General features: G+C 42.3%; 1 protein-coding gene across 1 annotated transcript in view; it reads right to left on the bottom strand.

Annotated features, from left to right (window-relative positions):
* Nucleotides 1–13,541, bottom strand: part of Nachralpha6 (nicotinic acetylcholine receptor alpha6) — a 332,523-nt gene extending 318,982 nt beyond the window's left edge. Inside the window, exon 1 of the mRNA XM_078191877.1 lies at nucleotides 13,442–13,541. Within this exon, the coding sequence (XP_078048003.1) occupies nucleotides 13,442–13,541 (100 nt within the window). The remainder of the gene's footprint in view (nucleotides 1–13,441) is intronic.
* Between the last annotated feature and the right edge of the window lie 600 nt (nucleotides 13,542–14,141).

Raw genomic sequence — 14,141 nt, 5'->3', positions numbered from 1 at the left:
CTTCTTTAGCATTTGCATAAAATTACCGGAACGGCTTCCGATCGGACCGGCCTGGCACCAAAGGCTAAAACACACATCCGAGAGAGCTGATGCTCCTGCTGTCCCGTTTAACGGAGACGCGGAGATTGAGGGCAGCGTACAATGAGGGAGCCGAATTGATTGGCCCCGCTGTTTGGAGTAGTCGGCAAAGTAAACCCGAAATTGTCATAAACGTAAATCGAGCTACGATATAAGGCTCCGGCGATCTCTCGTTTAACGATCGCTTCTGTTTCACTGACGGAAATCGTCTGCGAAGTCGCAACTGTCCTTTGACGCTCTTGACCCCTTGACGTACCATGTTCTTTACAATTACTGTCATTGTACAATTACTACAAGTATTACAAATTATATGATTACTATGATTTTCGATCGCACTAATTTCATACGAGGCGTTAGGATAACCTAAAATGTTAATAATAATCTAATTAACATACGATAAGGCATCTTGATAATTTTGTCGATGCGAAGCTTTAGGATAACCTAAAATGTTAATAATAACCTAATTAACATAGGATAAGATATCCTAATAATTTTGTCAATGCAAGGCTTTGGGATAACCTAAAATGTTATGAATATTTTAACATGTTCCCGCAGAGACGGCTGACAGAAAATAAATAGAATAAACGAAGAAAGGAAGTTTCTTACATAACCTGACAAAGAATAGAGAGAATCGAATAGAGAGAATCGAATGCAGAAATATCCGACGTTTTAGAAATGCAAAGACAATTCCGGGATCCTAACGCGGGCTGAACTCGATTCCATATACAACGCCTTCGAGGTGTTAAGAAATTCAAATTCTAATGCCCGGCGAGAGAACCATCCGGCCAGAGATATCTACTTGAGAAAAATGTTTCATTCATAAAACGGCGGTACGTAAGAACACCGGCGCGTCAAATTCTTCCGGGTCAAAGGATCCTCTCTCTATCATTTCCATGGCGAGAAGAAATCATTTCCCCGAAACAGAATCATCCCGACGAAAATTCCATTCCGGTATTCGCCCCCTGAAATAAGACAAGAGACGGCGGCGTCGAGGCGCGCTCGGACGTTTCGCCTGCGAAATTCGTCAAAAATTCATGCTTTATTTATACCCGAACCTGCTTGCAGACACTGTAGTTTGAGGTATCGGCAGCGCTTCGAGATTTAGCATTGCTATTTTTTAACAATCGAGTGGCGACTCTGCGCCGCCATTAAAATTACTGTAATACTTTCGAAAATTATTTTTAATAGACTTCGTTAAAAGTCTAAAATAATTTAAAATTATTTTTAAATTTTTAACAAAGTTATTATATTATATATAATATTGATAAAATTGCTATTTCTTTATTCAAGTTTTTATTTCTTTATTTTAATACGAAATGGGACATTTAATCGCATAGTATGTGAGCAATAATGTCAACCTGCAAATTAACTTATTACAAAGCTGTCTTGTTATAGTTTTTTTTTAACATAATTTATTTAATTTAGTATCATATTTTCTTCTCCTTTTACTACCCTGTACCTCCAACAACTTATACAGTTCCACCACCATACAACACCATAAAATACCATACAATAGATACCAAAGTCAAAAACACAGAAATCAAATAATGAAACAAATAAATGATGTTACCGTACAACAATAAAAATTCTGCAGAATATTGTTAGACAGCCGGCCCAAATAAAATGGATTAAAAAAGAGAAGAACGCGGTCCGGGAGTCGCGTGACTGGCGGACATAAATTCCATGGAGCATTGAAGTTGTTCGCTCGCGACTATCCAGCTACAAATCTCGAGCGGACGGCTCGACGACGGAGAACCAACTATAGTCGCGCGCGTGTTTCGCATTCCATATTTCCGAACTATCTGAACGGCATTGAAATTTTCCGCTCGTCCTCCAACGTCTCCGCGGATTTTTCGAGCGTCGCCGAGCGCCTCGCGTGCGCCGCCATTTTGCGAGTCTTTGACTGCGAGAAGATGGCCGCTCGCTGCGACGCGAATTTCCGTCGGATGTCAAGCGTATTTATTAGTAAATAAATATAGGTAATAAATATATATAAGTAACATCAAATGCTAGTCGACAATCATATTTAACAATTAAAGTACAAAATGGGGGACCATAGGTCCTTTAAGGTTAGGTTTCTTTAATAATTTCGAAAATAATTTCTTTCTCTCTTTTTCCCTTTAGCTAGTCGATTTCAAATTCTGCATTCTATTATTAATTTATTTATAATCGTTTAACCCTTCGAGTACAAAATGGGGGACCTTAGGTCCTTTAAGGTTAGTTTTTCTTTCATAACTTCGTGAATAATTTCTTTCTCTCTTTTTCCCTTTAGCTAGTCGATTTTAAATTCTGCATTCTATTATTAAATTATTTATAATTGTAAAATTGTAAAATTGTGGGGGTCGAACCCTTCGTACTATAAGGGTTAACCGGTTAAAAAACATCTTTCTTAGCCAACCGCAATGGCCGTCGCTTTCGCGTATCTTCGCGCGTCCTGCTTGTAAATAATCCTAGCCGCCCGAGAATTATTGCTCGAAAGTTTCCGGAAACCCTCTGCCCCTTCCCCTCCGCCCTTCGAACGAACTCGAACGGCCGCGAACCGTGTCTCCGCCGAATCGGTTATTGCAGCCGGCGCAGCTAATAGCCGAATCTATTAGAAGCCGAAGCTACGACTACGGCGCTATTGCCACCGTTGCGGGTAACGCGGGGCAGAAGGTTTCGATTCAATTTCTACGACCGATTACCGAACGGCGAATCGAATAAATCCGTCCGTTTGTTCCGTCGCGTTCTACGCGGATTAACTTTTAATCGGCGGCGGGCCGTGTTCGGCCATTGCGCGCCCGCCGAAACTTCCGAAAGTTTCCGCGAGGAATTGTAAGCGTGACGCGACAATGGAACTGTTTCAGCGAACGGCGACGATTCGTCGTTTAAGGGAGAAGATGTAGGTGGATGTAGAATTCGGCGAGTTGGTCGAATGGCGAGGATGAAGTCGGTTGTTTGAAGGTTTTTGTTGTATTTTGATGGCGGTGATTTTAATTTGATGCTGGACTTTCTGTTTCGGTGTTAAATTTTCTATTTTGTTACTATTTTGGCATAGTCTCTGTTTTGCCACTATTTTGCCATTAAATTTTCTATTTCGTTGCCAAACCTTCTATTTTGCCATTAAATTTTCTATTTTTACACTAAATTTTCTATTTTGCCATTTTTTCTATCCCGCGGCAAAACCTACTATTTTATCGCTAAATTTTCTATTTCGCTTTGATGTTGCTTTCGGCCACCAAAGTTGGAAATTAAATCGTAAGGCAAAGGTTTAACAATCACGACCAACCATCGTCGATCTCCATCGCTACCCCGAAAATTGTTAAAAAGCACCTATATCCGCAGGTGCGCCGTAAATCACCATTAAAGGGCACCCAGACTCGTTCTCCACCATTACGACTATCGCGCGATTTGAATAAAATGAATCGGCTCCGCTTCGCCCCTTCCGCCGCTCCACCCTCGCCAACCAGGTGAGCCATGGATAGGGATCCAAACGAGCCCGAAAAACGAGGGGTCCGCGAACCGGGGGATAGGGGGGAGCAGTTCATCCGTTCTCGCATTTCTCAGCGCGGCGCGCGAAATTTCGCGAAGTTGCCGGGGCGCGCGCGCGCGCGCGCGAGCGAACGAGATGATGAAGATGCCGCCGTCGCCGGCGTTGCAGCAGCAGAGGCAGCAGCGTTCTATAACCAAGCCCCATGGGTATTTCTAGTTTCACGACAGATTATTAATCATTCCGATGCTGCTGCCGGGGGCCGACACCCAAAGGAACGCGTTTAGAACTTTCGGGAATGAAATTTATACTGTCATCTAGAATAACGTATAGGGTGTGTGGGGGGGGGGGGGAGAGAGAGAGAGTGGGGTGAGTTAATTTGGATCGTGATTTCCATCTCGTCGCCGGCAACGACAAAAGTTTCGGCGTCCGGGTGAGGCCGGGGCCGAGTATACAATTTTCATAAGTCATCGGGGCGAGCGATACGATAATTTCGAGCACGGGATTTTGGACGATTCCGTGATCCGATATCGCAGTTTCCAATTAAAATTTCGTTGACCCCGGCTGTGTCCGATTTCGCGTCGATGGACGACGTACTTTTTGAAAGAACTCTTTCTGCAATTAGAGAGACGCATGTGGCGTTGTAGAAGGAGAAAGGATCGAGTGTTCAGTGGAATATGTTTTTTTGGGGGAAGTATATGGTGCGAGGACGTCTTGTGTGACCAATGAGACCGCTTCGCGCCAGTCGAGCTCGCGTCTCATTGGCCACTGTTTTTCGTCAATAACTCGTTAACGAAGCCTCGCAGAAAATTGTTGTAAAGGAGAAAGTTGCTACGAATCGCCCCAGGAACTTGCCGCTTCCTGTATTAAATCACATTAAATTATTAAAAAAATAGAAATAATAGAATGTTACACATTTTCATCCCTCAATCGTTGTCATTCAATTTTTCCACCGATAAAACGATTACGTTCGATAAAAATTTCGCCCGAAATGAATGCGTTTATTTATCGAAAACGCGCTTCCCAGCGGAATTGTTAAACAAGCGGAATCGTCTCGTTTCTCGTTGAATCCGTAACGGGCGCGGAAGGGAAAACAAATTTTCGTTTGCCATCGTCTCACAATAGTTTCATAATTATCTGCACGGCGAATAACGAAATCTCATTAAAACGGAGAGACCGTTCTCTCGCGGGCCTTTGGAACTCGCTGAATTTTGCCCCGATGCCATCAACAACCACAACTTTTATAACGAGGCTCTCGCGTACGAAACTATTTCGTTCCATCCCCGGGGAGGGGAAGAAAAGATCGCGAAATGTACGCGGAGATTTCCATTCGCTTTGACTCCTTCCATCGGTTCGCGCGATTTCAACGCGTGTTAAGGAGAATGTGCCCGGCTATAGTCAGACATAACCTCTTCACGAGCTTATCGTTCATTGCCAGCGTCATATTCTAGTGCAAAGAGTTCCTTGAGAATTCTGTGCTTTTTTCGTTTAACTTCGAGTTTTATACGAATTCAATTAATTTAATGAATTAATGGAATTAAAGGAATTTTACAAATTAAATAAATTGAAAGGCTTGAGTCAATGAAATAAATTGCAAAAAATTGCAATTTATATTATATTAATACATATATAAATCTATATTATAATAATACATATAGCTATATTATATAATATACATTATGCTAAGCAAAATAGGGAAACTGCTGGAGTCTAAAAACAATTTAGAACCACTCGGAGTCAAAGTCGAGCGACAAATCGGATCGTTTTCAATCCTGAAGCGCCGTCGTCGCTGCCTACTTTGTCCGCAGAAATGCAAACGCGGGAGGAACAGAGGATAGAAAAAGAGAAAGATAGGGGACGGGTTAAGCCGACAAGGCTTACCATCGTAGAAGAGAAAAAGATTTTCCCTCTTGGCGTAACCCGGCCAGTCTCTCTCTCTCTCTCTCTCTTTTCTCGAGCACGGAGAGTACACCTTTCGGTTAATGCCGGCCTCTCGTGCTCGCACGCGGAGAAGAGGCGGCACATGTGTGCGCGCGGACTCTGACGGAAGAGGGTGGGGTCTCTCTCTCTGTTTCTACGAATCAATATCGGCCCGTTATGAATGTTGTTTCCAAGCGTGGACCGGCGGCGGAAGAGAGAGAGAGAGAGAGAGAGAGAGAGAGTCGTGGAAAAATCTTCGAGAGGCTGAGAACCGCGGAAACCGCCGAAGCCGACCGTTTACGCTTTTAACCCTCGAGCCTTAACCCTGCGCGCGCGGAGGTCGCCGCTCGTATGACAGATATAATGCTGCCTTTCACACGTGTAACGGAGTTGGCAGAGCGTTCGCTGCGCGTTCACGAAGAATTAACGAATGGTGGTCGACGAATTAATTAATGGATTCCGAGGAATTAAGAAATGGATTTCGACGAATTAATGAATGAATTTCGAGGAATCAAGATAGGGCAGCCGACAAATTAATAAATGAATTTCGAGGAATTATAGTATAGTCATAGTATAGTGTGTATTAATTTCGAAGATTCCCCTAATTATTATAATAATTTTTGCAACGCTTAATTTCGCGCGCGGGCAAAGTTTGACAGGCGAAACGCGCCACGGAATAACAGCGCCGCCGGAACGGGATAAAAATTCAGTGTAATTACGGTGAAACGATTATGTAACGTGTTTACGGGGCCAAAGAAGAGGGCTTCCGCTGCCGCGGACAAAATTGAATTTTACAAACAAACTGCGAATATACAACAAGCGGCGGCGCATGTTCTCAGAAAGTCCATTATGTTCGCGCACGAAATTCAGATTGCAGTGCGCGCGCGCGCGCGCGGCTCATACTACCGAAGTTGGATTTCGTTGCGCCAATTTTATACTTCGCGGCTATTTTGTTTTAATATCGTGCCGTTTATCCTCGGGCTTTGTTTATTTAAAAGTGCCGTCAGCTTGCCGCACTACCGACGAGGTTTATATTAAAAATTTTCGGGCGCGGCGTTCGCGTACTTTACAGATGAATAATTCAACAGTTTTAGGGAACTCGTTGTTGATTATAATTGTTAGTAGTTTTAAATAGCGTGAAAATTATAGGCAGTGCGAAACGTCGATGTATTTAGTTTTAATGTAATTTAGTATTTATTGATGTCATTTCTCGCATAATAAATATATTATAAATACGTTATATAATGTAATATAATATTCATTATAAAAAATATAGTGCACTTGATACAATATAATATTTATAGTATATAATATAAGATATAATATAACATTTATAGTATACGATAACATAATATTTAAAATGTATAAAATAATATGATATTTATAATATATAATCCAATATTTATTTTTAATGCAAAACACAATAATTTAATGAAATGGCTAACTGTTTTCTATTCCTAGCAACAAAAGCAACCGATCTTCGTTCCGAATAAAAATCGAATTCTCCGCGACTAATTCGTTGAAATTGTTGTTAGATCGAAATAGCACGGAACTCTGTTTGTTTCTCAGTTTAACGAACACTTATGCACTCGCGCGATGTAACGCGATGGATCGATCGTTCTAAAATAAATATACTGCTAGGTTAAAAAGGAAAGGTGAGACTCGTCCTACGACGGTGTGCCTGCGGTCGCTCAACAATGCAACCTGTTCGTGTCAATAAACGGCAACAAATATATTGCATCGTCTTCCCTCCGCTATTAACAAACCGGAATTTGTTCAGCGATACGCGAGAACGTCGACGGGAAAAATTCATCGTGCGAGATCGGAAATAAACGTTTCGCAAATAAACAGCGCCGAAATGAAATTGTCGCGCGAAATAATGAAACATAATGTCGGCACGAATTTAGCTCGTTTCAAACCGCCTGGCAATTTAATCGGACCTTTTTAATAAATTACGACGACGCGACTTCGAAGCTCGGCTGCTAACATAATCGCTTAACGTTTTCAAAAGTTATGTATAGGGCGATAGATTTTTTTCCATACGGTTTCTTTGTAATTCGCGCGTTGGCTGCCGAATTAACGGCGACCGAAAATTGCTTTCTACGTTTCAGCCGCCATTGTTCTTTCTTTAAGACATAAATATGTATATTTTAACGTTTAGGTTAATATTAAGTTACTCTTTGTACCTTCAGTAGTATTTTATAGTATTTAAAAAAATTCTAAAGTGAATAATAATAGTAAATAATAATAATAACAGTAGTAATATTAATGGTAAATTCCGTGTAGATGTTTCGATATTTTCCTCGATTTTCGCGTTCGAGGTAACGGGTTAAGAGCGGCCCCCGCGTCTTTTTTCCAACGGATTCGATTAGCTCGATTTGCATCGACGATTCGAGGAAGACCGTCGACGGTGTCCGCGGCGTTTCGCGCGTTCGATTTGAAATTCCAAATAAATCGGGGCAGCGCTTGTTACCATTACGAGCAATTGAAACCCGTGCAAAGACCGGTCGAATCGCGGATCATTAGCGTCAGCGATTCGTCGAGCTAGTTAATTAACGGGGCAACGAAAACCGGCGGCAGTGTTTTCCCGACGGCGGACTCCGTTTAACATAATTGTCCATCGAGAGAATCGAGAATCCGGGGGCTCTCGCGCCCCACCATCTTTTTTTCCGTAATTGCGCGCGACCCGCTCGCAGCCCCGGGGTGTCACGCCGCGGTCCGGTGACGTACCACGGGAACAAAGCGTCTAATAATACCGCGGATTTATGTAATCCAATAAAGATTAATAATCTTCGCGGGACGCACGCGGCGCGGACGCGTCTCATTAAAGTGAAATACGACGCGTTGTTTTAGAGTTCCGCGCGTTCGCCCTGGCTGGAAAAATCACCGGGCCACGCTTCGTACAATTACAAAACGATTACGCCGCGCTCTCGTTTCCCCAGAATTACATTAACCCGGGTACATCGAGCCATAGTCCCAGCTAAACGATCGACGATGTTTACAGCAATCCACCGCTCGATTCAACAATTTTTCCAAACACATTTTCATTGTTCCCAGCGCGACGGCCATTCGTGTCATCGTATCGCCGGAAATCGGCGAGCGAGGACGGCCGGTTCGTACGCGTCGGGTCACGGTAGACCCGGGCGCCGACCCGGCCGACGTTTATACGACGATTCTCCTTCGCCGGCCGCGGTTAATAAAAACAAAACGAACGCGATACGAACGAGATCGAGCTCGAGGTCCGATCGGACGTTGACGAGGGTCGTCAAGAATTATTGCCGGCGTTTGCGGATCGAGCGACGGTCTAAAATATGCGGAATGAAATCGCGTCGTGAAATAACCCCGGCGAATGAAATTCTAGCAAAAATTACGTTCGATCCGGGGGGGGGGGGGGGGGAGTCTAACAATTTTCCTATAACGCGATCGCGTAAACTGGCATCGTTGAATCACCGTTACCCGACGGCTGACACGCGTCTACCGAAATATAACGATATTCGAAACGAAGACCGACGCGGTGTCCGCCTGTGAATCGCTTCTTGTATAATGAAACGGTTGATGATACTCTTTGGTAATTCAAGACCGGGGGATATAAATCGTTCGCGTTGATTGCAGAAATGGAAACTAAACAGCGAACTCGCACGCTGTTTAATCGTTTCGGTGAGACGGAAATAATGCACTGGTATTTTAAATTTCCTTTAATACTGCTTCCATATTATAGGTTATATTCGTTAATAATGATGATATTAATTGCCGTACGTTCATTAAAATCTGCCGTTTATACTGATTGCAACGTCGAATTAATAACGAACCCCTACCGAGGTTTAATAGCGTCTAACAAGTGTTGAGTTAAGGGTAGATTGCGGATTTCATGCGTTTATGGTGCGAGTCAGGTTATGTCTCTGATGTATTAATATTTAGTTATTGAAGTTGTTCAATGGAGAAGGAAATTTTGCTATTCGCTGCGATTAATGTTGTCTTGTAATTAATGCAGACGAGGTTTATTTCGCATAAGCTATTTTTCAATAATTCGTGGACTACTTGTGAGTATTACAAGATAGAATTTATTTAAACTTTAATATTTATACAAAGTTTAAATAACAATAAATGATAATAAATATGCTTCTGTTGATCAGACGACCAGTTTCATATTCTTTATCTTTTATTTTATAATTATTGAAGTCGTCAAGCTGCTTCCTTTTGAAATTGTCGAATATATTTAATATAAATATATTTATTACGTGTATAATATATTTATTTATATAGATATCAAGCCAATATATTATAAATAGTGATGAACATATTTATATTAAATACTTGTTAAATTTTCCTTTTATTTCACAATTATTAAAGTCGCAAAACTGCTTCCATTCAAAATGATCAAATACTATACTATCAAATATTAAATTAATATATATATATTAAATAAATATTATCAAATACTGTATTATAAATATTAAATAAATATATAGAACATATATACAACAATTCTAAATAAAAATCACTTTTACCATATCAACAATTACCAAATCAAAAATCTAGTCGCCTAACCAATGACAATGGATCCAGCGTCAAAGTAACGATTCACCTGACATAACCTGACAAAAAAACGACAAAAACTCCTTCCCCACTGAATCGTCTGTCAGATTAGAATGTCGATGATGTCACGGATGTGTCGGATTCGATCGTGAATAGCACGGGATAACAGAATATATCCCATAGCGTCGACGTCGACGGCGTTTTAATCCACGGATTGTCGTCGAGGAAAGAGAGAGAAAGAGAGAGAGAAGAGAGGAGAGGAAGGGAGTCAAAATTTAAAGAGAGAGAAAGAAGAGAAAGAGAGTGAAAATCTAAAGACAGAGAGAGAGAGAGAGAGAAAGAGAGAGAGGTCCGGCAAGAAATGGTGGCGAGCCAGGGGACGATTTATCCCCGTGTAAAAATCGCCGCGGACCGGCGCCACGGAGCCCATTGTCCGGGTAAAGGATTGAGAAACGGCTATCGGCCGTGGTAAACCTCGGAACGAAAAAATACGCCTCGCGCGCCTCGTGGCCGAGTCCTTGCGAGGAGAGCTTTCCGCGCCTCGCGCGCCCAGATAACTCACGATCGCGAGAGAGAGAGAGAGAGAGGTGGCGCCGCCCGGGGTGGATACCCCCACTCTTCCATGAAATCTGGTCCCACCGAGGGGATATTTCAGCGGGAGCACGCCGATAAATCGAATGACTTATTATCGGGCGTAATCTCCAAACTAAAGGAAGAAATGTGCGCGGGAAATATAGTTTCCGCGGCGGTGGCCGTCCGTCTTGGTTCGCGAAATTGATAAAAACAACCGAGCTGGATTTTACAGACACGTGTCTCGAAATACTTACGTTTTAATGGTCGTTCTATAGAGAAGTTCTAGAGTTCAGTTAATTAATAAATGTTTTCTTGTCGCTTTATATTAAATGTCGCTTTATATTAAGGATGAGATATTAAAATAATAAAGATAAAATATCAAAATATTGAAATGTTAATATATTAAAATACTAGAATATTGAAATATTGAAATATTAATATACTAAAATATTAAAATATTGAAATATTAAAGTACTAAAATATTGAAAGATCAAAATATCGAAATAATAAAACACTAAAATCCTAAAATACTAAAATCACATTAACTACATTAAAAAAATCATCCCACCACCCCTTTCGCTTTCACGAATCGCACGCTTTGATCCGCGACCTTCGGCCATGAACCTTTTCACCCGCAAAGCGTTTCTTAAAACGCTCGCTCTGCACAAAGGGTGGCGGCGCGGTGCTCTTTGTATAAAAGCGCGAAAATCAGATCCACGTGTTCACCGCGTTTATACTTTTCACGAGTTATGAGATTGGACGGCCCTCGCGATCACGAGGACAAAAGTGAAAATGATTCCGGTTTCCGATTGGCCTATTCGGACAAACATTTTTCTCTCGCCGCCTCGTATTTTTCCATTGTTACCCGAGGGAGTGATCAATGATCGCGGAGGGTGACCGGGCTCGCGGGTAATACAAAAAAAGAAGAAATTGACAGCTTTTTAATCGGGACATCCAAAGCGCGGACAACTTGATTGCCGCGTTTCCAAAATCGAGAGATTATCGGACACGGTGGTTGGACTACCCTTTCGCGAGTTCGTCAAACTTAGGTGGGTTAACCCTTTGAAATCGGGTGGTGACTCCGAGACGACGCTAGAACTGTTTAATTATGTTCCAAGATAATTTTTAACAACGTTAAGATTTAAGTTAGGATTTGAAAAATTGTTAAGAGTATGACTGTAGTATAAGTTGCAAGAATCAACGTGAAGAGATTTAATAATGATTTCAAAAAGTTTAAAAATTGTTGAGAGTGTAATTATTGCATAGGTCGAGAAGATAAATTGGAGAAACGAGAAGAAATTTTAAGAATTCAATTTCTATTCAATTCGTCGCTCTTTTAGCCCGCGAAAATAATTAAGAAAGAGTTCGCTAATTAATGGTGATTACCATGGATACCTTTCTTAATTCTTTTCGCAGCCAAGGAGACCGACTCGGCGCATAGAAATGGAACTTTTTCTAATTCCTTTCAATTTCTTCTAATTTTTTTCTACTTTTTCCCAATTTTTCCAATTACAATAATCCTTTAATAATTAATAGAGACTGCCATATCTTAATAACTTTTGCAACCTAATGGAGCAATAAGAAGAATATTTACCCTTTCTAAATTATATTCCCAGCCCAAGAAAGCACTCAAAATGCCCAAAAATTGAACTCTTTCAAGCAATCAGAACAATCGACCCATCCATAATGTCAACAATTTTTGCCTCGAGTTCGCAGTCTATCGACGAGCTATCGCTCACGCGGGGCAACAAAGGAGCGATATTCGAGGAGGACACGCGGAGATTCGCGTCTTGTGCAAGGGGGAGGGGGGAAACCGCGCCGGTTAAAACCGCAGACAGAGAACAACGGTGGTGCCCGCGCGACACGTTGATGGATTCGGGTCGGAATAAAAACTAAGTGTTTGCCATTTGGATGGGAAGCAGAAACGCGGTACCGTCGTCGTCGTCGTCGTCGGTTCGGTCGTATCGATTCGACTTGTAGGTAGTGTAACGAAGAGAAGTGGAGAGACTGATTTCATTATACCGTGCGCTGTCACCGAGCGTGCCGCTCTCGTAATCATGATTGACGAGACGATGTATTATACATGTTGCCGGCGACATTTTCAATATAACCCGGCTCTATATACGTGAATTACATAACGGTGGCACGCGGTTCCGGGACTGTTCGCCACGGCTACGGCTGATCGTCCGCCGAGAGCGTCTGGAGCCACGGCTGTCCCTTCGCCGAAACGACGCTTGAATCGTACGATCATGCTAATGGATTTGCGGTGCTAATGTTAGCGGAGACGATTTTTAACGATTGCTTAGAAAGTTGGTTTATCATGTGTCTAATATAATATTGTAAATAATTGATATACTGATATAATATTATAAATAGTAATTTTATTAATATACTAATATATTTCGCACTGTTAATATTATAAATAGTATAATATTCGTACTGTATAATATTATAAATAGTATAATATTCGTATTGTATAATATTATAAATAGTAATTTTATTAATATACTAATATATTTCGCATTGTTTTCTTTCCAACTAGAAACACAGAAATTTGTCAAATTCTTCTAATACAATTAATAACTAATTAGAGATTATTTCGATCTCGGGATACTTTCTGACGTAAAATAACCTAACAAGATCCTATAATCACTATATTCGACCATTCGAATATAATATTTTCATCGAACAGAATTAAATCCACGATAGGTTGCCTTCAGCCTAAACAAATTCGCGACGGCCGGCGCGAGATTGCTCGGTCCCGATTGAAAATCGTCGACGACGAGAAAATCCACATACTATATCTATATATACATACATATATATATATATATCAGAGAAAGAGGGGTTCGGTAGGAGACTTACCTTGAGGTAGAACGGTGAGCAAAAGGAGTATTCGGAGACCGGCGGTGACCATACAAAGCTTTATTCGCATCTGCGGCAGAACTCCCGTCTGGTACGCCATGGCAAATGAATTCCGCAGACCCGTGGTGCCCGGCGTATATATCCGCCGCACGCGAAAAGGTCGGCCACGCGGAACACACACACACACACTGTACTCGCGTCTTCTGCTACCGGCCTCGCTTCCCTCGGTATATATCGCGCGCGTTCCGTGATATCCCGAACTCTTGTCCCCGCTCGCCAGCTGGGGGGTGAGGGTGATGAGGACGAGGGTGGGTGGCTCCTTCCGTGTCACTTCTCTTAGCCGCGATCACCGTCACGCACGTCGCCCGGAAACTCTTCGTCGTGGGCGCTCACGGTGATTATGATCATGACACCGGGCTGCGATCGCGTAACAGTTCGCCGGTCGGTCGACGCATTTATTATAGCCGGCCCCCTCCTTGCGTCGTGCAACAGCCAACCCTTTCTACGAGGCCGTCGCTAACGAACGTTTCCCCATCTCTTTCCGAGCACGCGACAATGTACCATTCGGGCTCCGAACTCCTCCGCGTGTGCGCTCCTATCGAACAAGAGTATAGCGCCTGCCTGCCTGCCTGCTTGCTTCCTTGCTTGCTTCCCTAGGTCCGCCGCACCGAGTTTTCCCACGCTTCGGGCATGCTCCTGT

The sequence above is a fragment of the Augochlora pura genome, chromosome 10, assembly GCF_028453695.1.
Source record: "Augochlora pura isolate Apur16 chromosome 10, APUR_v2.2.1, whole genome shotgun sequence".
Lineage (NCBI taxonomy): Eukaryota > Metazoa > Arthropoda > Insecta > Hymenoptera > Halictidae > Augochlora > Augochlora pura.
Note: the sequence above shows the minus strand (reverse complement) of the source record. Positions and strands in the feature narration are given on the sequence as shown.